The sequence below is a fragment of the Hakea prostrata genome, chromosome 9 (assembly GCF_041222555.1).
Source record: "Hakea prostrata isolate BN-2017 chromosome 9, UWA_Hpros_2, whole genome shotgun sequence".
In the NCBI taxonomy this organism is placed as follows: domain Eukaryota; kingdom Viridiplantae; phylum Streptophyta; class Magnoliopsida; order Proteales; family Proteaceae; genus Hakea; species Hakea prostrata.
In genome coordinates, this window is record NC_142608.1 from 54,682,152 (window position 1) to 54,706,505 (window position 24,354).

A 24,354-nucleotide genomic window follows, 5' to 3' on the forward strand; every position below is an offset into this window, starting at 1 on the left:
TCTTCTTCAAGCTCCACTTCATGAGCAACCAAAGATCCTATAAGGTCATCAATGGTGATTTTTGACAAATTTCCCGCTTTTTGAATTGGGGTCTTGTTGGGTCTCCATGAGGGTAGAAGGGCTCTTAGAATTCTTCTTGTCACATTCTCATTTTCTAACTCCTTTCCAAGGCTATGCAATGTGTTAACAATGTCAGTGAATCTACTAAATAAGGAAGTAATATTCTCATCATTTAACATTTTAAATTCTTCACATTGAAACATATAGACATCTAAGTTCATCTTTTTGATGTGGTCAGTCCCTTCATATGTATTGACCAACTTATCAAATATTTCCTTGGCACTTTTGCAAATGCCACATCTATTATAGATTCTTTCACTTAAAGTACATTGCAAAAAACATTTTTGCTTTGTGGTTTAATTGAATTTTAACCTTATCGATTGGAATCCACTCGGCTTTGGGTTTGGGTACTTTATTGCCTTGTTCATCTATTTTGAGAACTTCATTTGGTCCACATGACATGATGTTCCAAACTTCAAAATCATGTGCACAAAGAAAATCTTCAAACCTATTTTTCCAATAGGCAAAACCTTCTCCATCAAAGTATGGTAGTCTAGAAGTGTTAAGTCCTTCAGTTATTGAAGGAACTTGGTCAAAAGGAAAAACCATGATCTTTTACCCTCTTAGAGATTGATTTAAATCTCAAAGTGAGCTCCTGCTCTGATACCAACTGTTGGTGCAACCTAGAGGGGGGTAAATCAGTTGCAACTAGTGGATTGTCCCAATTTTTTGGTTTGTGCAGAAATGCAAGGTAAATTGAAAATTCAAATGAATTTAAACAATAGCAAACAACCACCATATAGGATTTATAGTGGTTCGACTATACAATTCTACGTCCACTCATCTCTTGGCCTAAATAGAGTATTCCACTAATGATTCTCTTTCAATATAGTGGGTAGAGATCAAACCCTTACAACAATCTTTGTTACGGGGCAAGAGTAACCTTTACAATATTTGTTTACCAAGTAGGGCAACAGCACCCTTTACAATCTTTGTTCACAGGCAAGAGCACCCAATCAATCTTTGTTAACGGGCAAGAGCACCCAAAAACCAATTCTAATATACCTAGACTAGAATTGAAACAGTTACAAAGGAAAGATGTTACCTTACAAGAGGTGTGACACTTTACTCCTTGTGTGAATGTGATGCAATGAGAGTTGTATGCTCAATGTATGAAATGCATGCACCAAACGGACGTTCGTTCGACAAGAGGTGTGACACATTTTTTGTCCTGTCCATCTGCGGTAGCCGTTAAAAACTAACCGTTGGAGGCTAAGTTGAAACCAAACGGACGTTCGTCTGGCTTTAGCAAGCCAGATGGAATTCCATCTGACTTTTTGTTACCTGACAGAAACTAGACGGACGACCGTCTGGTCAAACGGTCGTACGTCTGTAGCAAGTCAAGTACGGGACTTGGATTTGCCTTGGGTTTTTGGTCGTTTTGGTCAACCCTAAGCCTCATACACCTTCCTACTATGTCCTAGGTCAGTCTAGTGACATGATATGCACATGATTACATACAATTACATGAGAGTGCATATGGAGGTGTCCTAACTCCTAACTTCATCTAAGTTTTGATCATTGAAGTTCTTGAGTCTTCTTGTACTGCATTCTTCATGATCATCTTCATGTCCATATTGGCATGGTCTTCATGTCCATCTTGGCATGGTCATCTTGACTTAGACTTCTTGCCCATCTTCATGTCCATCTTGGCTTGGGCTTGACTTAAGCATGAACATATGGCCTTGACTTGGAGTTGGTCCACTTGTTCTCATCTTGAACTAAAACAACACGACTTAATATAGTCATTAGTAATTTATGTTTGTTTGTTATCGTCAAAACCAATAGAAGCTGATGTGGCAAATGCTGACATGTCATTTTCCAACAGATACTTTTAAATTTGATGATATTATTATTGCATTACTGATGAATGAAACACAGCGGAAAAATTGCAGTGATAGGGAGTCAGATGAAAGTAGTGCCTTGGTTGTAAGAGGTGGTCAAGTAGAAGAAGTTCAAGTGGGAGAATTAAGGGGTCTAGCAAGTAAAGGGATAACTAAAAGTCTGTTGGTCGCAAAGTAGCTTGTTACTATTGCAAAGAGGAAAGTCATATAGAAAAGGATTGTCCAAAGTGTAAGGAAGATAGGAAAAGGTAGGACGAGGAGAGTGATGAATCATCTACTATCGTCTTATGGAGCGATGATGGGGAGATGATGTCCTTCTGACTTCATCATCAGGTTTGGATACTTCATATTGGATTTTAGACTCTGAGTGTTTGTTTCACATGTGTTCAGTCAAGGATTAGTTTGTTACACATCATGCATGTGAGGGTGGTAATGTCAAGATGGCAAATAATGCGGAAAGCAAGGTTGTCGGAGTTAGGACTATGCAGATTTGCATGTTTGATGGGATTGTGTGAACTTTGGTTGGGGTTAGACATATGTCAGGGCTAAGGAAGAATCCGATTTCATTGAGTACTCTGGATTCTAAAGGTTTTAGATGGTCATTTGAAGTTGGAGTTCTCAAGGTTTTAAGATGATCCATGGTTGTGATACGGCGAAAGATGGTTAGTAAATTGTACAGGCTTGTAGGAAATGTTGAAACAGGTGGAGCTCTAGTTAACATTCAGGCAAGGGGTACATGTAGGTAGAATCTGTAGGTTGTTCAAGCACAAAACAAGGGCAAATATGGCAAGAAACGGGTGACTTTTGCTTCTGATTTGGTGAGTGGCAATGATCTCTTGGAGCCGGCAATGATAGAAGGAGAGGTGGGGGCATGTCACATCATACAATGGCAATGAGTTGTATGGGACATCCCAGATTGGGGGGGGTGTGCCATGTTGGTTTAATGATGACGGTCAGGAAAGCATCCCTGGAGGGGTTGTGGGCCATGCAGTAAGGTGTGGTAGATACATAAAGATGGCTGATTGTAGAGAGACATCATCAACGGTTTTTTTCAAGGTTGTTTGCAAAATTCAAGCCAAGGTGGAGATTGTTTGGTTTGGGTGTCTTGTATTCTGTAGGTCTATGTAATTATAGTTTGGATTGTATTTGTAATTTAAACAGAGTTTAGGTGAATTGTTATTATTGGGTTAACATTATAATTATATTGAGATTAAAGTTTTACCTTTCTCTGTAAATAGTCTATGTGGGATAACCTAGGTAAGAAGGCAAGCAAATGATAGCTCTTTGTGGGTGTGAGAGTGATGTAAAGTTTTTTTAAATAATGAAATCTCTTTTCTCTCTGATGGACCTAAATAGGATTTTGTCAAACCACATTAAATTCCTCTTGTGTGTTTTGCTTGTGTTTTTCTCTGTTTGTGATTGTACATCCATATTCCTAACACTTCATGGGACAAAGAATTCTAAAAAGATTGTCAAATGTAACCGGACCATCTCTCAGATGCACAAAAGTGCTAAAATCACGATAATCTCTCCTAATCCTCGTAATGTAGAAAGGACAAGATTGTCGTCCAATACAAATGAATCAATAAGAGAGAAAGTATCTGATAACGATCTTATCTCAAGAACATAGTTAGTGACAGAATAGGAACCTTTTTGAACTCTGAACAAGCTATCTTTAAGATCTAGAATTCGTGATTTAGAACTTGATGCATAAACACGGTTAAGCTTGTCCAAAGCTTCACGCAAGGTTTTAAAAAGAAATTTCAATATCATACATTGATCTTTTAATAGAAGGATTGGAGGTTGCTGAAGATTTAGAAGACAGAGATGGCAGAGATGTCATGACCATATGATTGAAGAACGGGCGGAGGCCCTAAGAAAGAACCTGATACCGTGTAGTAACTCAGAGTTTCATTAAATGTACCAAAGTGATTACGGAGGTATATATACTAGTATAGCAAAGTACAGAAATACAAATGGGATACAATGTATAAGAAGATCGTGTGAGACGGTCACAACCGGCAAGGTCTTTTCGGTTTCTGAACACAAAATGCCATAATCCAAGCATTAGCACAAAAACAAATTAAATCCAACCATTTATTCATAGAAAACAAAAGTGACAGCATAACACACATTATGAATGAAACGTCAGCAAGATAGGAACAGTCAATCACACATAATACCAGACAATATCACACGGAGCCACGGAGGAAGTCTTAACTGATGTTTTCCAGAAATTATTAGAAAGAGAATAATCCAAAACATTGACACAGAAAGATAGAACTGCCTCGATCAGTTTTCTACCAAGTCCTTGAATGGATGAACTAACGGTTGTTGTGCATGCCAGCGGCACCTCAAATAACCTGTAGAAGAAATCAACATCGAACTCTCTCTTTCTCTGCTATCCTGGATCAATAATGTGTCTTCTTTGTACTCTTGAGATTCACTCACTTCCGCACTTCATAAAAGAGAAAATTTTCAGAGGCTGTACCGAAACATTGACAGGAAACTCATTGTACTGTTAAATAAAGAAAGATATTAATGATAAATTATGAATAGAAATTGTAACTTACCCAACGAAAACACGATGAAAACCACAACAATAAAGATGCAATATCGACTATGGAAATTCTAAACCAGGAGAAGATTCGAGGAAGAAAAAAAAAAGGGTGAAAGGTAGACCTGTTATAACATGGATAGTGTTGCATATTACATGAACATAGTATGAGGCAGCGGAGGATAGATCTCGATCTTCAATCCTTTTTTGTTCTGCCTTTCAGCCTCTTTATTGAGCTCTTCAACGAATGTCAAGGAAGTCCAAATGAATTCCAGTTCTTCGAGTGAAGTCAGTTCTTGGAGGAGTCCAGGCTGAGGCTCACTCAGTAAAGGACATTTAATGAAGACCAGGCGACGAAGCTTCTGAAGTGCCCCTTTCTCCAGCTTCCACGAAACGAGATTTGACTCTTCAAATTTCAGCAACTGCAGTTGAGGAAATGAATCTTCTCCAAACACTAATTTATCATCGCCAAAAGTTGTTTGTACCAGCTTTAGAATCTGAAGACAAGGTAGGTCTCCAAAGATTTTGATTACTTCGGGCTTGATAGGTGCTTTTTTCAGTGTTACCTTCGTGATAGTGGTTGGGAATTTGATTGGCACTTCAAAGGTGCATTCTTCCGCAAACTTGAGGGATTGAAGTTGTGGAAGGTTAAAAGTGGTCTCGTCTCCGGAGGAACTCTGGTAGCTGTATAATCCTAATTTTTTCAAGTTGGGAGCCTTCTTGGAGATTTCGTCTTCAGGATCAATTGATATGGATGACAGAGTCTGGAGGTTTGGTAGACAGCAGCCATCTTGATCATCACTTTCATCAGCTTTAGGTAATCTAGTTGACCCATCTGTATAAAGATGTCTCAACTGTTGCATCTTCCATATATCCTTTGGTAGATCACCAAACTGACTTGTTCGCAAATCAATGGTTTGGAGATTCCAAAGCTTGAATACAGATTTGGTAACTCCAGCTCTTACCTTGATGTATTTCAAATGAGATAAATGTCGGGTGGCTTCATTTGGGAGTTTACGAACTTCTTCCAGGCCAAGATTCAACACCCTAAGCAGTGGAAACTTTTGGAGAAGTGATGCCCAGTCTTCTTTGGAAACGTTTCCAGCATCATGGCTAAAGCAAGAGAAGGAGCGAACATGGGAGGAGTTGTTGCTGCAGGTTGTTGAACTAACCATATACTTTTCCAAATTGCTTACGATAGAAACTACCCAGGGTTTGTTCTGACTTGAATAATCACTAGGAGACGTTTTACCTAAATGACCATAAACCTCAACAAATTTTTCATACCTTGACAAAGTGATACACAATTCTCGTATGAAATCATGAATACGGATTGATTTGGGATCACCATTTGACTTCCTTTTCGTTACTTGAACCAACTTTAAAGTGACGAGTTCCTTCAAATAACCTTCTGCCAAATCTTCCATGCTGCTGCCAGATGATCTTGCATTCTCCACCCATGGTAACAGTCCTTCAGCTATCCATAACTGAATCAATTGCTTCACAGATATCTCCATGTCTTCTGGGAAAACACCTAGATACAGAAAGCATGTTTTCAGGTGTTGTGGCATCTCTCCGTAAAAGACGGACAAGGCCCGTAACACAGGATGGCGGAACTTCGGCTGACGACCAAGTCGACTGACCAATAGGTCCCATCTGCTTCTTGTCTTCTCGCTAGCTCTTAGAATAGAAGCCACCACCACTATTACAATGGGCAGCCCCTGACAGTAATCTAATAGTTTACTGAAGCTCAGTGTTAAGTTGTCAGGGCATATCTCGTCCCCAAATGTAAACTTACTGAATAGATGATAACTGTCACTCCGGTTTAATGGTCCACAACCGCTCAAAACCCTTGTACCAAACCTCTTTGCCACATTAATTGATCGGGTGGTCAACAGTACTCGACTTCTCATCTTAGCCTTAGGAAATACATTTTTTAATTCATCCCATGCTTCAGCAGTCCATACATCATCCACCACTACAAGAAACCTACGATTTTCCAATTGTTTCAGAATTTGCCGTCTCAATTCCCATTCGTCCATGTTATAGATGTCTTGAGAAATGATCATGAACTGGTGCAGAATCTCCAGCAGTAAATTCCTCAACCGGTACTCTCTCGAGACGGTTATCCAAACACGACATGTAAAATGACGGGTAACTTGAACATGATTGTAGACTTTTTTTGCTAGAGTAGTCTTACCGCTTCCACCTTCTCCACTGATTGGAATAACCTCCAGATTCCGTCCGTATCCAAGAGTCAAGTCATGCAGGAGGAGCTCACACTTACCACTAAGGCCTACGGGTTCATCATCTTGGGACGGTGCTTGTATTGGCTCATTCAACTTGAGGTTGCTCTTGTGCTCATATCTTTCGCCAAAGTTAACGCGTATACGGTTTCTAATTTCTTCTAAATGTATCAGAAGATGATTAATGTCTGGTGCAGGTGGCTCTATAGTGCTCAAAAGGCCCTCTGCTTCATGCGTTAAATTCCCTATTTCATCAACCAGCTCCTTGCGAATCGCCTTTTCCTTTGTTCCTTCAAATTTTACAAGGAAAGTAAGCACGTATTCTAACTGGGAATGAATCTGTCGAACTTGATCAGCTTCAAAGATGAGAAGGTTATCTGGTTTTCCAAGTAGGTACGTTAGTTTATTCAAGAGAACCATGACGTTGATTTCCGCCATTTGATGTTCTCAAACTTCTCCAGATTTCAAGTGAAGATCCTAAAAGCCAGCCGTATGACAGTATCAATGAATAGTGTCGTGAGATGAATGAATCACCAGTTTTCAAATTTCATTCAATGACTAAATAACAGTTTTTGCCAGTTATTCCAAAAAGTATACTTATACTTGCATTTCATTAAAAGGGAAAAAAGAAAGAAAAAAAAAATCTTATTTTTGCATTTAATCTATTCAGTGTCAGCAGAGGTTCACGTGCGTAATCCATCTTTCCAATGCAAACAAAATTGAAAATTTTATTTGCACCACTCCAATAGTCTGATAAGAAAATTGCCAAAGGAAAGAATAAGGTGGACTAGGTTTTAAGAAGATGGAGGATTATAATATTACACTTTTACTCAAACAAAGATAAAAGATGATTACTCAACCTCAAGCACTATGGGTCAAAGTTTTAAAAGCAAGATATATCAAGAATTCCTCCATTTTTTATCCAAAGGTTCGAAGAAAAAGAGGATCGTGGACGTGGAATAGTATTGCCAGTATACTACCACAATTAAGATCAATGATTAAGCAGAAGGTTGGGAGGGGAACACTAACTTCGTTTTGGTTTGATCCATGGTTACCAAGCCAACAAGATAGGCTCTTCTCAAACCAAGATTTCTCACTCTGGCCGAGACAAAGCACGGTGGCAGACATCGTCAGCAATGCGCAAATGACCAAAAGGGAAGTATTTTCTAACATTAATAATTTGATTAATGTTTCTAATCTAAACCAATTTTTCCACATCTACATGTTCTAGTTGATGAGGATGATTGGTGGGTATCTAGATTAAATGCAAGGGAAGATTTTACGGTCAAATTAACAATGGCTGAAATAGAAAAAAGAAGATTACCTTTATTGATTGAAATGGAATCTAGGTGGTGGAAATTTATGTGAAAATTACTCATCCATCTTAAATTCCTTGTTTTCTTTTGGCGTACATTAAATCATGGATTACCTGTCCGAGCTACAATTGCTCAATGGACAAACATTCAATCAGACTGTGTGCTCTGTGGAAGGGAAAGGGAAACTATTTGGCATGCTTTCGTGTGATTGGACAAAAAGAGTCTTGCAGGTTTAAGAACTGAATATTGGGTTGATACATCAGTCTTAGGGATGTGTCAACAAATTTTCTCTCAAATGGGGGGGGGGGGGGGGGGGAATTGCTACATGGATTCTGGTTGTCTTTGTCATCTCTTGCTATTTAGTATGGCAGGAACGAAATGGTGTTGTCTTTCTAAACAAAAAACTTGATCCAACTTCGATTTTTAATAGAATCAATTATTGGGTGGGGCTGATTCAACCTAAACCAAATCTCAACAGGATTCAGAGGGAATGGCAAAGTGATGATTTTTGTAATGAGATACATCACAATGAAACACAAACCCAAATATGACATCTTATTCCACTAAATACTAATGTTATTTTAATGTGTGTAGGGATTTATAACAAACACGTAAATGCGGTTGGATGGAGCATGGGGATTGCGGTAGATGGACATATACAATCTATCAATTTTGGTATGTTTAATAAAAATGATGCGTTGGAAGCAGCACTAGTTGGATTGCAAGAAGGATTCAAAGCTGCGTAGATTTTGAGACTTGAAGTAAAATATGTTTGGAGAAATCAGCCGGAGCTATGGAAACTATTATCCAGACCTTATCAGCTAACCTGACCCTTTTTTGTAATAGAAAAGCTGATGCAGATAGCGAGTACGAATGTTGAAACGTTTTTTGAAGAATTCCGAATCCCTCTGCTTCATTCTAGGATGACCTACCTAGCAGTAAATGTTATGATGGGATATATAAACTATAATGAACTGCCTAACTATATGTGTAAATGTCTTTAACTATATATATGAACTCCCTCTTTGGATTTAAATAATTATGGTAATTCTTATTTTTCCATTACAAAAGATTTGACAATTTGTTTATGCTCTTTGATAGGTCATATATGAAATTATATGAATGCTACTCCAGTTAGGAATTGCCCAAAGGCCAAACCTATGAAGCACCCAAGCAGGGTTTGAGCTAGATTGCATTTTAGGAAAGTTTGATTGTAATTCCAATTAAATTTAAGATTACTTTTCGATTTAATTTGGGAACCAACAATCATTATAAAGGGGTCCAACACCTTTAAACGACATTTTTTAGAGAAGGAGGCCTAACTAGAAACAAATTTCAGAGGAGGACTTGCTAGAGACGTTTGGGCAGAGAGAGTTGCTAGTTCGTAGAGGAGCTGCTGCCTAGGCTAGTCTTCTTCTTCCTCTAGAGTGATGTGTTCCTCAACCTCTTCTTCTTCTCTCATAATGTTCTAGATTGCTATGGTGGTGCTGTTGGAGTGTAGATGAATCCTTACATAAAATAAGTTATTGATTTGTTCCCCTTCATGCAATTCAATTATCTCCTTTGTTTTCTTTAATTTTGTTCTTAATGTTTAAATGCTTTTATCAACATTTATGTGTTCTTGGCATGTTTTCATACATATAACAATGCATGCAAGACCTAGGGTTGATGAGTGATAAATTACATTTAATGTGTGATAGGTTAGGCAATTTATTTGACATTGTTTGTGAGATTCTTGTGTTTCATGCAGCATATTAAATTTATCTTCTATGTGTAACTGGTAGTGGGGTTCGATATGGGATCGTCATGCGTAACATGTGATGTAATATAATTTAGAGAATTCCATCACAAGGGTGGAGATTAAATTGATTGTATGAAGGGCGGGGGATTGATAAGTTATGACATGTTTGGTGAAATCAAAGCTCTAGTGGTTTTCCCGTTAATTGATTTGTTTAGTGTTCGTTAGCAGAATTAGTAGTTTAAAACTAATTAATTCTTACAATTTGATCATTAGATAATTATAAGTGTTTTAGTAGTTGGTGTACTTGCAAGTATAAACGCAACAAGTTTTTAGCATTGTTATTGTGGATCAACTAGCATTACAATGGCTACTAACTGAAATTACACTTTGTTAATCTAGTTTTTATTTTCTATTTCTATTCTTAATTTGTTAAAATTCTTATTTTTGCTTGGCATATTTCTGCTGCTGTTTGGGTCTAAGTTTTTAGTTCTGGATTATTATTTTTTTAATTTCATTTTAGATTCTGCTTAGGATTATTCAGTTTCGTTACTTTTCTGATTTGTTTCATTTTAGTCAATCTAGTGTGATGTGTTGTTGGTTCTGAATGTTTTTCTAGTGTCTTGCTTCTTTTCTGTTTTTATTTATGTATTTTTATTTATTTCATGTGAGTCATAGCTTAGTCAAACTTCTGTTAAGTTTAGTTTGTTTGTTTTTTGTTTTTTTTTTAGTTCAAATTTTGTTAGATCTGAATCTATCCATTTGTTTTTGTTTTCATTCCACTCTTTTGTTCAAACATAATTTTTCTGATAGGTTGGTTGTGTGGTGCAATAAGAAGTAATTCTTGTTTGTTCGATTGAATATTCCAAATCTTGCTTAGTTCTGATTTGTTCCTCTTTGGTTTGTTTTACTCATATTTTTCTCTCTTTTTCAGCTTTCCCTAGTGCATGAGTTGAAGCTCTGGGAATCCAACAACAAATTTTGATCCAAAGATTGATATAACTTTCTAAAGAAGGAAGAGAAATCAGCAACCTGAATTTATTCTTAAAGTCATTCTTGAAGAAGAGGCAGAGATGGGAGATCTAAATCTCCCAAGATAATCTACTAGACTTGCAAAATAATGGATTGCAGAAGCTAACACTAGTAGCTCCCATAAGGACTCTATGAGATTACACTAACCATCCTCCTATCAAAGACCCAATTTCAAGCATCAGAAAGCCCATGGATTGAAGCAAACAATTTTGAATTAAAACCTGCTTTTTTATTAGATGTTTCAACATGCAGTACAAATTTATGGCTAGCTAGTGAAGAGCCTAATGCACACTTAGAGGCATTTTAGAAAATTTTGATACTATCACGTACAATGGAGTTAGCGAAGATGCCATAAGGTTGAGACACGGCTACAATCATTACCTTAGATTCAATTAGAACTTGGAAGTCTTTAGTTCAAAACCTTTTACGTAAGTTCTTTCCTCTAGTTGAATATACTAAATTGCATAATGACATTGCTACTTTTGTGCAGGGAGTGGGAGAGTCTCTACATGAGGTATGGGAGTGCTTGAAGAAATATTTGCAGCGATGCCACACCATGGTCTTTCCTAATGGATGATGATATAAACTTTCTACAATGGATTTGTGCAATTCAAGTTCATCTTAGATGTGGTTGCAGGAGAATCGATCCATAATAGAAAATTATATCAAATCTATGAGTTGATGGATGAGATGGGAACTCACTCCTACCAATGGCCATCTGATAGACAACCAAGGGGTAGAGTTGCAAGGGTGTATGAGGTTGAGGCTATGATTGCAATAGAAGCAAAGCTTGATACTAAACTTGAAACCCTTAAAAGTTTGATTGTTTTTAAAATCTAGGAGTTTCTTGTGAGTTCTGTAATGGTAGGCCATAGCATTAATAAATGCCTTAATATTTTTTTTCAAAAAATGCCAAAAAAATTTTTAATAATTTTGGTAGGAATCCTCAAAGCAACCCCTATAATAATACTTACACTCCAGAGTGGAGGAACACTCAAATTTGCTTGGAAATATCAAGGGCAGCAAAGACAAGAACCAAAGTTTCCACCCTCTAATAATTGTTTGGAAGAGATGATGATACAAATGGCCAATACTTCTACTAAGTTTATGAAAAGTGTGGATGTGCGTTTTCAAAATCAAGAGGCCTCTACACATAATTTAGAGAAGCAAATAGGCTAACTCTCTAAACAAATTTCTAAACCCCCAGACAGAGGTCTTCTGAGCAATATTAAACTGAATCCAATAAAAGAGAGCACAAACCATCACATTGAGAAGTGGTAGATAATTGAATACCCCTAATATAACACTAGAGGAGGGGGAAAAAGAACCAGCTAATGATAATTCTAAATATATTTATTTAGATGCTTCTACTCCCAACCCTTCCCAGCATCAAATATTATTACTATCCCTTTTCTTAATAGGCTTGTTTAAAATAAAGATGACCAGTAGTTCCTCAAATTTTTAGATGTCTTTAAGAAACTAAAAATTATCATTCTTTTTGCAAATGTAATCTCCCAAATGCTAAGTTAGATAAAATTCTTGAAGAAGATCATTGCGAAGAAGAGGAAGCTTGAAGATTATGAAACTATCAAATTGAACAAGGAGTTCTCTGTGATTCTTCAACATAAACTTCCACAAAAAATGAAAGATATGGAGTTTTACTATGACTTGTCAAAATGGTAATCTTTCATTCAAGAAGACTTTATGTGACTTAGGAGCTTCAATTAATTTAATGTCATATTCTGTGTATGACAAACTATGGACTGGGGAGGATACACTAACTACAATATCACTCTTGTTGGCGAACCGATCCATTAAGTACCTATAGGGAATCTTAGAGGTTGTGCTAGTCAAGGTTGATAAGTTTATCTTTCCCATTGATTTTGTAGTACTTGAGATGGAAAAAGACAATGAGGTTCCCATTATTTTAGACATTGGAAGAGCTTTAATTGATGTACAACGGGGAAATTGACACTTAAAGTAGGAGATGAAAATGTTACATTCACTATCTTCAAGCCAATGCCACACCCTGATGTGCATATGGACTCTATTTTAGAGTGAATGTTATTAAATCCCTACCCCAAGCACTGATATACCACGACTCCCTAGAGATGGCATGTGAGGAGTATGGATTAGAAGAGGTACATAAAAAGTTGCATGAGCTGAATTCAATTAAATCCTTTACTAGGTAGCTTGCACCGTTGCCTATTTGATTAATGAAGGAAGGGCCTAGAGCTAAACCTTCTATTGAGGACCGTGGTAGAGTCTTAAGCACTACTTGGGAATGGCTTCAACCCCTAGAAGTCATTCCTATATTTGACCTAAAAGTTGGGGCAGTTCGGCTAAGAACTATAATGCAAGCATTGTTTGGGAGGCAACCCAAATTTCTATCTTTTATCCTTTGCATTTTTCCCCCTTTTGTTATTTTTCATTTCTTTAAGTTACTATTTGTTTCTAACTGTATTTATTTTTCACAAATATTTTTTATAAGCGAATGAAGAGAAGAGAGCGAATTTGAAGCTATGAATCAGGAGAGTATCCTAACCCTACTTGATATCTTATTGCTTGCTTGTCCCATTTATGCACCTTCAATATGTTGTTTTCTAGTTGCATTTACGACAATGCTCATATAAAAGTTGAGGGGGGGGGGGGTTTGATTTTTGAGACTGTATTTTTGGAATTATACTCACTATGGTAAAAAAAAAATTCTAGATTTTTTTTCAAAACTAGAATTTTTTGGTTCAAAAGGAAAACTTTTCAGATTTTTCAAAAACCTTTCTATTGTTGGAGCTTACTTGTCTAGTTAGTAAAGTAAAATAGAAGGAAGGGATGGCATTCAAACATCTAGTCCTGTTTAGTGTTTCATGTTTTAGTTGTGGGCTCTTATAATTCTTTGGATAGTATGAACTTCACTAAACATCAGATGAGTATGTTAACTACTTTAACCTTGACTATGTGGCCCTTTTTTTGAGCACAAAACCTTACTATTTTAGCCAACATATTAGAATCCACCTTAATCCCTTACCACTTGTTTAGGGATATGATAGAGGTAGTTTTTCTTGAGATAAAATGTTGAAAAGTATATTCTCATTGATTTAATTCCATATTTCATTTTATTTACTATTTCATGGAGATATAAATGGTGTATTTGTTTGTATCTCATAAACGACTCTCCCAAATTGTATGATCCCTTGAATAGTCCAAAGGTAACTTGGATTGTTAAAAGCATGTTAAGAATTAAAAGCATATGAATAGATCTCCCTTGGATTTGTGGGTCCTCATATCTAATGCCACTGAGTGAGCCTTTTGGTTTCTCACTTGGTTAACATTGAATAATTGGGGCTTAGGGACAAAGGCCACCATAAATCTTCAATAGATAAGTATTAAAGAGCCATGTTACGGGTGTACGATATGTTTGGGAGACTTCTTGGGAGAGGCATTATCGCCTTGAGAATCAAAAGGAAAAAATTGTGTTGGGAATTGTTATATGTTTTGCAAAATACAAAATAAATAAATAAATAAAGCAAAGAAAGAAAGAAAAAGAAAAAAATGGTGCTTCAATTTTATCATCTCATGTATGTTCTTCATCCATCTACCACTTCCTACATTATTTCCACCTTCACAAAGTCCTCTTGACCTCGGATAAGTGGCTACTCTTCATTAGTGGAAAGAGGGATTATTGGTTGGACATATGTGAATTGACATTGGATTAGAGAGTTGTAGGTTGAAATTGTAATCTCAACGAGCATACACTTTATTGGTTAACGTCTAAACACACTCACGGGTCAAAGTCTGGATTTTGTGATCTATGTACTCATATCTTATGTAGCCTATTTCATACAATCTTTGAATCATAGTTGCACCTGACTGAGGTTGAACATTGGATTTTAGATAAGGGTCTGTCTGATCCTGATATTTGCTCAAGGACTAGCAAACTTTTAAGTTGAAGGTAGTAATTTTATGAATATTATTTTGAATAATTATTGGCCACATTGTTATGCATTTCATATCCATTTTGTGTCATTTTTACCCTAACAATGCATATAAAAGAAAATTAGATACTCCCACTTTGGATTTAAGTATGGTAATTTTATATTTTCCTATCCTATTTTGATTTGGACTGATTGTTTATGCTCCTTGATAGTTAAATATGGAAGAGATGGAGTCTTACTCCAATTAGGAACTACCCAAAGGTCAAATGCAGGAGCATCCATGTATGTTTGGGCCAAGTACGTTTGGGCCAGATCAAGTTTTTGTCTAAGTGGGGCCCACAAGTGTGATATTGAACTTTGCATGTGACTAGTGTTTGATTCCTAGATTGATTTGGATTACTTTTGGGGATATTCTTTTGGGGAATACATGTGCTATAGGATTTATTTAGTTTCCTTATTTGAGTTAGCTTGTATTGTAGGAAAGTTCGATTTTACTTCCAATTAGATTTAAGATCCTTTTCCTATTTAATTTGGGAACCAACCACTCCATAAAAAGGGAAACTTCAGTACCTTTAGAGGACGTTTTTGAGAGAAGGAGGATTAACAAAAAAAAAAAACAAATTTCATAGGAGGAAGAGCTGCTGAAGGCATTTTAGGGAGAGAGAGTTGCTAGTTCGTGGAGTAGTTGCTATTCAGGCTGGAGTTCTTCTTAATCTAGAGTGATGTGTCCCTTAACTTTTTCTTTTTCTACGTCTTTCATGATATTCTAAATTTCTGTTGTGCTAGAGTGTAGATGGATCCTTACATAAATTAAATTAATGATTCTTTTCCCTTTATACAATTGAATCCTCTCCTTTGTTTTCTTCAATTTTGTTCTTAATGTCTAGATGCCTAATCAAGATTCATTAATTCGTGGCATGTTTTCATACATGTAACAATGGAGAATGAATGCCAGACCTAGCGTTGACAAATGATAAATTACATCTAATGCGTAATAGGTTAGGTGTTTTATTAGGCATTGTTTGTGGGATTCTTGTGTTTCATGCAGCGTATTAAACTGATCTTCTATGCGAAATTCGAAATTTCTTTTTGCCGAACCACATTAAAATCTTGTTGTGTGTTTTACTTGTGTTTCTTCTTCGTTCATAGTTGTGTATTTATATTCCCCAACAAGTGGTATTAGAGTGAGGTTTGGTGGATCTTCACCAAAGTTGTGCAAAGATCCATGAAAGAGAGGATTAGTCAATGGAGAACGGAGAACGCTTCGACAAATTGATTGAAGGTGCGATTCTCTGATTTGAAGATCGTGAATATTTTTTATCTCCCCCCCCCTCTCTTGTGACTGTTTGATCAGGTACAAATCATGGATTAAAGGAAAAAAAAAGGGATGGTTGGTTTTGACCGTTGGAACAATGGCTGTGGGTTTTGAAATTCAACCATTTTTGTTTGAAGTTCTTTTATGATGATTTTTTTTTTAAACTTTAAACAGAGGTGAAGTTAATCATTACAGTTGATTCAAAAAAAAAAAAAAAGTTTGGTTGGAAGTTTGTTTCAAGGTTTTTTATATGGGATTAAGTGTTCCTAAGGCTTTTGGGCTTTTCAACTCAGTGGAAGTGACTGATCGAGGAGATTTCACTCCGTTGGCACTGATTTTGTGGGTTCGTTCGGAGATCAATCAACAAGATTATTAGGTTGATGACAGGTATGAAGGGCACAAATCAGATGGCAATGAAGAGTTCTAATTTCTCCAAGAACTTTTTAATGGGCATAATGATTTCACTTTGTGGCAACAATAGATGAATAAATCCTTATGTGAGAAGGGACTATTAAGGCTCTCTGAAAAAAAAATAAGAAAGGCCGAGGGCAAGAAAAGAAGATGAGTGGCAAGAGTCGAGGGATCTAGCAAATAGTACGATCCAAATATCTTGCAAATAATGTTCTTTGTGAAGTTATTTGGTTGGTAGATCCAAAGGAAGTCTGGGAAAAGTTGTAGACCATGTATAAGTCCAAATCGTTGACAAATCGGTTGTTTTTAAATAAATAGTTATAAGGCCTTCGTTTGTCAAAGGAAGCAAATTTTGACAAGCACCTAGATGAGTTCAATAAGATTTTGACGGAGTTGTCGGCTACGGAGTTGTCGGCTCTTGATGAAGAGATCAAAGAGGAGGACAAGGCATTACTCCTGTTGGCATTACCACCTCAGTCATTTGATCACATCGTGACCACATTACTTTTTGGTAAAGATACTTGAATCTTGACAATATTAGTATTGTATTGCTGATGCATGAAACACAACAAACAAATAGCAGTAATAGGGAGTCAGATGAAAATAATGTCTTAGTTGTATGGGGTGGTCATAGTAAAAGAAGATCAAGTGGGAGAATGGAAGGGTCTGGCAATTCAAGGGGTAACTAAAAGTCTGTTGGTTGCAAAGTAGTCTCTTACTATTGCAAAGAGGAACGTCATATAAAGAGATATTGTCTAAGGCATAAGGAGGATAAAAAAAAGAAGGAGAAGGAGAGTGATGAATCACCTATTGCAGTTTCGATGGGTCTTGGTATGATGATAGACAGTATCTCCTAATTACGTCACTAGGTTTAGATACTTCAGATTGGATTTTAGACTATGGGTGTTCGTTTCACATGTGTTTAGTCAAGGATGAGTTTGCTACATATCATGCATGTGAGGGTGGTATTTTCCAGATGACAAATAATGCAGAAAGAAGGGTTATCAGAGTTAGGACTATATGGATTCACATGTTTGATGGGATTTGCAAACTTTGACTGGGGTTAGACATGTGCCAGATTTAGGGAAGAATTTGATTTCATTGAGTACTCTAGATTCTGAAGGTTTTAGATGGTCATCTGAAGGTGGAGTTCTTAAGGTTTCAAAAGGATCCATGTTTGTGATGCAAGGAAAGATGATTTGTAAGTTGTATAGGCTTGCAAGGAATGTTGAAACAGTTGGAGCTCTAGTTGACATTCGGGTAAGGATTACATGTAGGTAGAATTTGTACGTTGTTCAAGCACTGAACAAGGGCAAATTTAGAAATAAGCAAGTGACTTTCACTTTAGTTTTGGTGAGTGGTGGTGATCTCTCGGAGTCGGCAATGACAGTTGGAGAGGTGGAGCTATATCATGTCATGCAGTGGCGATGAGTTGTAGGGGACACCCCAAGTGAGGGGTGTGCGCCATGCCGGTTTAGGTGATGGCGGTCATTGTCAGTTTCAATTTTCAATTTTAATTATTAATACTTTTTGAAAGTGCAACCTTGCTTTTGACTTCTTGTAGTTTGAAACTCCATTTCAAATTTTATATAAAAATGCATTGTGATTTGACGGATTGGGTAATGGAGGCTTTGATGAATCCTTTGATTCATTAATGTTAATGTACCAATCCATTTTAAGTCGTACACGAACATGGCCATGCATGAAAACCCATGTTTGAAAGACTATAGAACTAGTAAAACAAAGGAGCGAAACGGGCGAAATTACAAGGGAAATATTGGTCGAAGTGTTCGCAAAATTCGCCCTTTGTCACCCTTTGATCTCCCAAAGTATAGAAATGATACAAAGTTCAACAAATATATGTGCAATTAATAGGGGTTTCATCCAGAGGTTGCTTGGTAAAATAACTCACAACTATGTATCAAAGATGGGGGTCTCAATCTGTTCTTGCGAATTCAGATGTTGAAATGGATCCTCACGAATCACAAATATACACCAGAAGGGAAGCCAATACAGTGTTCGGTTTGGGATCTCATTGATTGTAATACTGCTGTGAAGAGAGGAAGAAAACAGAAGAAAATAAGCCATGAATAGGGTTCTTAATTGGAAGGAAAGCAGACAAATGAATTTTAGAGTTCCAGAGGCATGGCAACAGGAAACCGTCTAAGATGATTTCGAGTATCGCGGAGAAAGGGCATAAAAGAACAGTGGTCAAGGGTATGTGCAGGAAGAGAAGACGAAGTAGATCAGAAGAAAATATTTCTAGTATGTTTAAATTGAAAAAAGTATTCAAATAGAAACGTGGAGAAATCTAATAAATCAGCCATCTATTGTTGAGATTAAATCAACAGAAAGAAACAAAGAGAAATCTAATAAATCAGCCATATGTTGCAGAGATAAAATCAGCAGAAACAAACAAGGAGAAATCTAATACATCAAGCAAATATTGTTGAAGTGAAATACTAAGATATTAGATTGATATTGACTAACAATGAGACTAAGTTAGCATGAATGAAAGATAAGATAAAACACTCTATGTACCTCAAATTGACATGATCATTCATCATCCAAATCCTGCTTCAATCCAATTTTGCTGAGAGTTTACGATACCGATAGAAGAAAAGACCTTCCATAAGAGAGAGGAGAGTTCATTACCGAAAGAAGAAGAAAAAAAAGAGAGAGGAGAGTCAAAGTTCGAAATATCAATGTATCTCCTGGAGTCTTGTAAACCAGAAGGCCATACACCAGAGGAGACTGGTTCGGAGTTAAGTTAGTTTCCTTCTTATAGATGGATGGGTATCCCTCGGTACTGTAGTTCATGTGAATACGATATTCTATTTTATTAAAAGACTACCAAGTCTACTTAACAGAAAAGGAAAACACTTAGCTTATATAATTAAGAATTACCCGCTCCATATTTTGTCTTTAGCTTAAAACTAGGGGTGTAAACGGATCGGATTCGAATCGAATAGTGGTATACCATATCCGCATCCTATTATATTCGGACGGATTTGGATAATATCCTATCGGTTTTTGGACGAATTCAGTCGAATTCGAATGATAATTGGATAATTATTTTCTTAAATAGATTCTTCTAAATGGGTATATATACAGATTAAATATAAGTTTTTGACTACCTGTTGACATCTTTATCAATTTATTTGTGAGGCTAGGTTAGAAATTTAAGAATTTAACAACTTTAGTAGTTATTTTTGTAGAAAGTCTATAAAATTATTCACATATCTCAAGTAAAAGTTTATAAAATCAAGAAAAATAAATCCAAATAAGTAACTTAATTGGATAATTCTATCAGATGAATAATAATCGGTGAGAAATGGGTATACCACATCCGCATCCTATTAGTAATTTGATAGATTTGGATACCACTAAACGGATGCGGATTCGAATTCGGGAGCGGATTTCAGTTATCCATTAACACCCCTACTTAAAACTAAGCTATAAATCTCAAGTTGTAATTAATTTTGAACTAATTATTGCTATTATTAATAAATTCAAAAGAGTTAGCTCTAGTGAATATGGCCTATTTCAATAAAAGACTGCCAAGTCTACATACACAGAAGAGAAGAACACTGGGATACACCCTCCACATTTTGTCTTAAGCTTAAAACAAGGGCAAGTTGGCACTTATTTTTTAATTAAAATATTTTTTTATTAACAAATTGAAAATAGTTACTTCTTGTGAATATGGTCTATTTGAGCAAAAGACTACCAAGTCTACTTAATCAGAAGAGAAAAACACCTAGCTTATATCATTGAGATCTAGGTACACCCTCATATTTAGTCTTTAGCTTAAAGCTAATTAAGTTATTAGGGATAATTTGCATACATTTCTTTAGAGTTGTTCTATTTATATTTTTAGATAGAAATATGGCAAATAACATATAGTTCCCCTACTTTGATTATTCAATGAATATTTAGTCAAAAAAATTTAAACAGAAACTTTGTTACATAAGGTAAATATTAATTAACCAATCCGGAAGGGTGTAACATGATCTAAAACTGAAGTCTCAATTAAATAATAAAAATAAATTTTATTTAATTAAAAAAAAACTGATGACAATTTGCACTTAGATAAAATTTAGGCTAAAGGCTAATTATAGGGGTTATATCTAGATCTCAATAATATAAGCTAAATATTTTTCACTTCTCTTTACGTAGACTTGGCAATCTTTCATTAAATAGGTGGTATTCCCATTAGTTACGTCTTTTCAACTTATTCATAATTATAATAGTTAATTAAAAAATTAATGTCGAGGGGTCTTATTGCGAGAGAAGATCACTAAATACAACAAAATGAAGACTTGAAGTCATATAAAAAAAAAAAAAAGGAAGGTCCAATCTACATATGGGCATTAATTAATTTTGCTATTTTGTTGATTTTAAGTTCGTTGAATAAGTCTTTATATCAATAAATTAAAAAAAATGTGAATAACGTTAAAGACCACGTAGCTAACGACTCTCAAAATAAAATAACTGTTATATATATATAGTTTTGTTTTGTTTGAGTGCTAGGCGCTGTCCACATGCTTCCATCTTTTAAGGTCGAAAAAATAATATTAGATTAGAGAAATTTCAAGGACATCCTTAGAAAATTAGTGAAAAACTCAAGCATCTCAAAACTATACCAAATTAATAACTATCTGTTAAAATGTTTCATCAATTTACATACAAGTACATTTAGTTAGAAAATCATATTAAGTCATGGTTAGATAATTTCATAATTCTTAAATCGTTCATCATTTCTTGTAATTTTATAGTGTTTCTCTTAGTATAATAGTGATAAGGATAAAATTACACTGAACCAGGTTCGACCACGGACGAGTCAGTAATCCTGCTCGGGAACGGATTCAATCACTGTTAGGTTAAGGATCTCGGTTGGGACCTGTTCAAGGGTCAAACCAGAAAGTAGCGTAAGCTCAAAGAAACCCAACGGTTATAAAAGGGAACGTGCTCCCATCAAATTCGGAATGCACGATAATGCCATACATGGAAACTAAAACCGACAATGTGGATTTGAAGGCACTCGAGACCGGTGTGTTATATCCGTGAGAGGTCATATATCACATTGTGGTTACTCGTGAGAGGCCATTTATCGGTAGGGTTGCAAATAATAGACTTGGGTTCATGGGCGCTTGAGACCGGTGAGTTATATCCGTGAGAGGACGTGAGAGTTTCCCGTCTATTATTTGTGGATGACCAATAGGGTTGATGAGTCCGTATTCCAAGTTGGTTGTAGCCATAGGATACATGACTCTAGTGTGAAGGATATTGAATCGAGTTGGTTGGTGCCATAGGGGAAGTATCTGGATTTGACTTGATACGACTGAGTAGATGACTTGCATTGGGTTAGGCTTTACCTTGACATGCGTTAATACTTAGACCAAATGGTGATGTGAGAGAGCGGTGACCGGAACCCCAGCCATGGATTGTCCGAGAGGGATGCAGAACCCATTACCAACCAATGATGAGTGATTGGACTTTTCCCAAAGAAGTATGGTGCTATGACTTAAAGCATGTCTGCCTATAGAGACTAGCATTCTTAGAGTTAGATTCATACATGCGTCGTCTGTTTCATATCATATTGCATCATGCTATGTCTTGTATCATGTTATGTATGTTATTGTGGAATAACTGCCTTGCTAAGTTCTTTTGAACTCACTCCCTTTTGTGCAATTGCTTTGTTAGACTATCCCACAGGAACAGAAGAGCTTGATGGCCCCTACTATGAGACAATCGTTGATGAAGCATACTACCATCAAGGTGCTAGCGATCACGAAGATTACTCTGAAGATCCCTCGATGGATTATGCTGCATACCAGGATTAGTCCCACCCTGGAGCGTAGTCGGCCATGTATCGTGTCTTTCGTTTATGTTTACGAGGATATTTTGTATAAGACTGAAGAAACATTAGTTTAGATGTTTATCCCTTTATTTCCCTCTTTTGAGGATTGGATTTGTAATCTTATTGATATTCGAACTACTTTTCCGTTGCAATTTGGGGAGTGATTTCTCCATATACTCCATACTTGTGATTTTCATAACTGGTATCATTTAAATTCCGCACTCTGATTATATTGTCTCTCTTATTCATATCTTGATCTCATTGTTTACATGATATTATATTGATTTTATCTTGTTCATGATAATGTTATTGTATATGTGGGAGGTTGGTTCCTTGATACTTGATCCTCGGGGCTGTGGATCACACACCCGGGTATGCCAAGTAGGGTACCAGCTGGGTGGATGTGACAAGAAGAAAGAGAAGAAGGGTAAAACTCAGGTCCCGAGGAAGACTGGACAAAATCAACATGCCAAGGAGTTAGGGGCTGCGATTTTGCCAAGGCTAAGGCATCTTCATCTAAGGTTCTTCTATTCGGCTTGTAAGGAAGAATGACCCAGGAAGATGAAGCGGGAGGATCATAAGAAGCTGCCGTAGATTCCGGCCTCAGGAAGACTCGGGAAGACGAAGCAAGAGGATCACGAGAAGTAGCTGTAGATTCTGGCCTCAGAACGCTTTGCGTAGAAGGAGTAGTGGATTCAGATGCGACAGTAGAGTCAGAAGCATCCTGAGGCTCCACATCCAGGACCATTTTAGCTAGGCTCGACTGGCTCGATCTTTGTGGGCCATCTCCACTATTTCCTCATAAACTCTAAGGTCGTCATCAGGGGAACTTTCACTCGAATCATGAGTACACTCATCATCTGAGGATTGCTCGTGCAAGTCCTTCAGATGATTGCCGACTAAGTTAACACCCCTTGTTTGGTCACTATCACCCTCACTTAGGTAACCCTCATCCAGACGATGTTTTCTTTCATGATGGATCAGGACAGGAACACGAGGTTGAAGCCTAAAACCTCTCAAACTTGGCCTGGGTTTCTTTGGAGCCAAGTTGGGAGAAAGAACTTACTATTGAAAGATTAGAGAATCACGAAACTTAATCGGGAGCAAATCTTGGTCAAGAGCAACGAAAACGATGGATCAAAACAAAGAAGGAAGGGGTTATTTATACTACCGGAAGAGGCGTTACTGGTGTTGATCGAACGGTTGCAACGATTACAAGATCGACGGCCCAAAAGAGAGGAGGATTCATCTTCTTGAGGTTGCAATTATGACAATTAAACCTGCCATTTGACGTGGCAATACGAGGATGGACGTGACCTTTGAGGAAACCATTAGCATAACGGCTAGTCACTTCATACGAGGGTAATAAATGCTCCCGGCAAAGAGTCTCCCGAAGGCTATCCCACATGGTGTAAACATAATTCGGGATAGGGGGCCTGTGATACGGGAGGTTTATACCCGACTAACTTAAGCTCGGGCTGGGCTTGAACGTGATACTCAACATGGAAGGTCAACTAGGAGGACGATTGTGCGGGACCAACGATAGGGAAGCACAATCTCAAGAGAAACAACAGCCCTCATTGAGAAAACGTACCAAATCTGGAAAAGGTAATACATACAATATAAAAACAAGGATACACCGCTCCGGTAAGCATCCAATACTTTTGGAACATAGTCTTGTGTAGCTCTTGTACGAGATCTTAATTTTTTCACCGTCGGACTTAGCCATCAGAGGTGGTTGCCCGGTATACGAGCCGACCCGTATCTGACCTTTCTTGCAGGACTCATCGTCTCGATCGTGGGAAGGGGCTTAGTCGGAACCAAATCTGTAACTGAGACGCATCACTTTTATTGTTCTATTATTTACTTTCAGCATTTATTTTTTGTTCTCCCTTCCCCTGGGTCCTTGATTAGAGATGCCTACAGTCGTGCCTCTCTTTGGTTAAGGTTTCCCTTTTCCTTTTATTGCTTTGTTATTTA

The 24,354-nt window shown here is 36.9% G+C and overlaps 1 protein-coding gene across 3 annotated transcripts; it reads right to left on the reverse strand.

The window, feature by feature from the left end:
* Positions 1-4,043: 4,043 nt before the first annotated feature.
* Positions 4,044-19,246, reverse strand: LOC149005594 (putative late blight resistance protein homolog R1A-10). 3 transcript variants are annotated; one of them, XM_089135624.1, is made up of 3 exons: positions 19,053-19,246; positions 4,647-7,244; positions 4,044-4,422 (listed from the first exon to the last, which is right to left on the reverse strand). In XM_089135624.1, the coding sequence occupies exon 2, from the start codon at positions 7,203-7,205 to the stop codon at positions 4,674-4,676; it is 2,532 nt and encodes an 843-aa protein (XP_088991750.1). In that variant the 5' UTR covers positions 7,206-7,244; positions 19,053-19,246; the 3' UTR covers positions 4,044-4,422; positions 4,647-4,673. The 3 variants fall into 3 exon arrangements, with proteins under 3 accessions (XP_088991750.1, XP_088991751.1, XP_088991749.1); XM_089135625.1 differs by having other exon boundaries at positions 4,044-4,449; XM_089135623.1 differs by having other exon boundaries at positions 4,044-4,482.
* Positions 19,247-24,354: the final 5,108 nt, after the last annotated feature.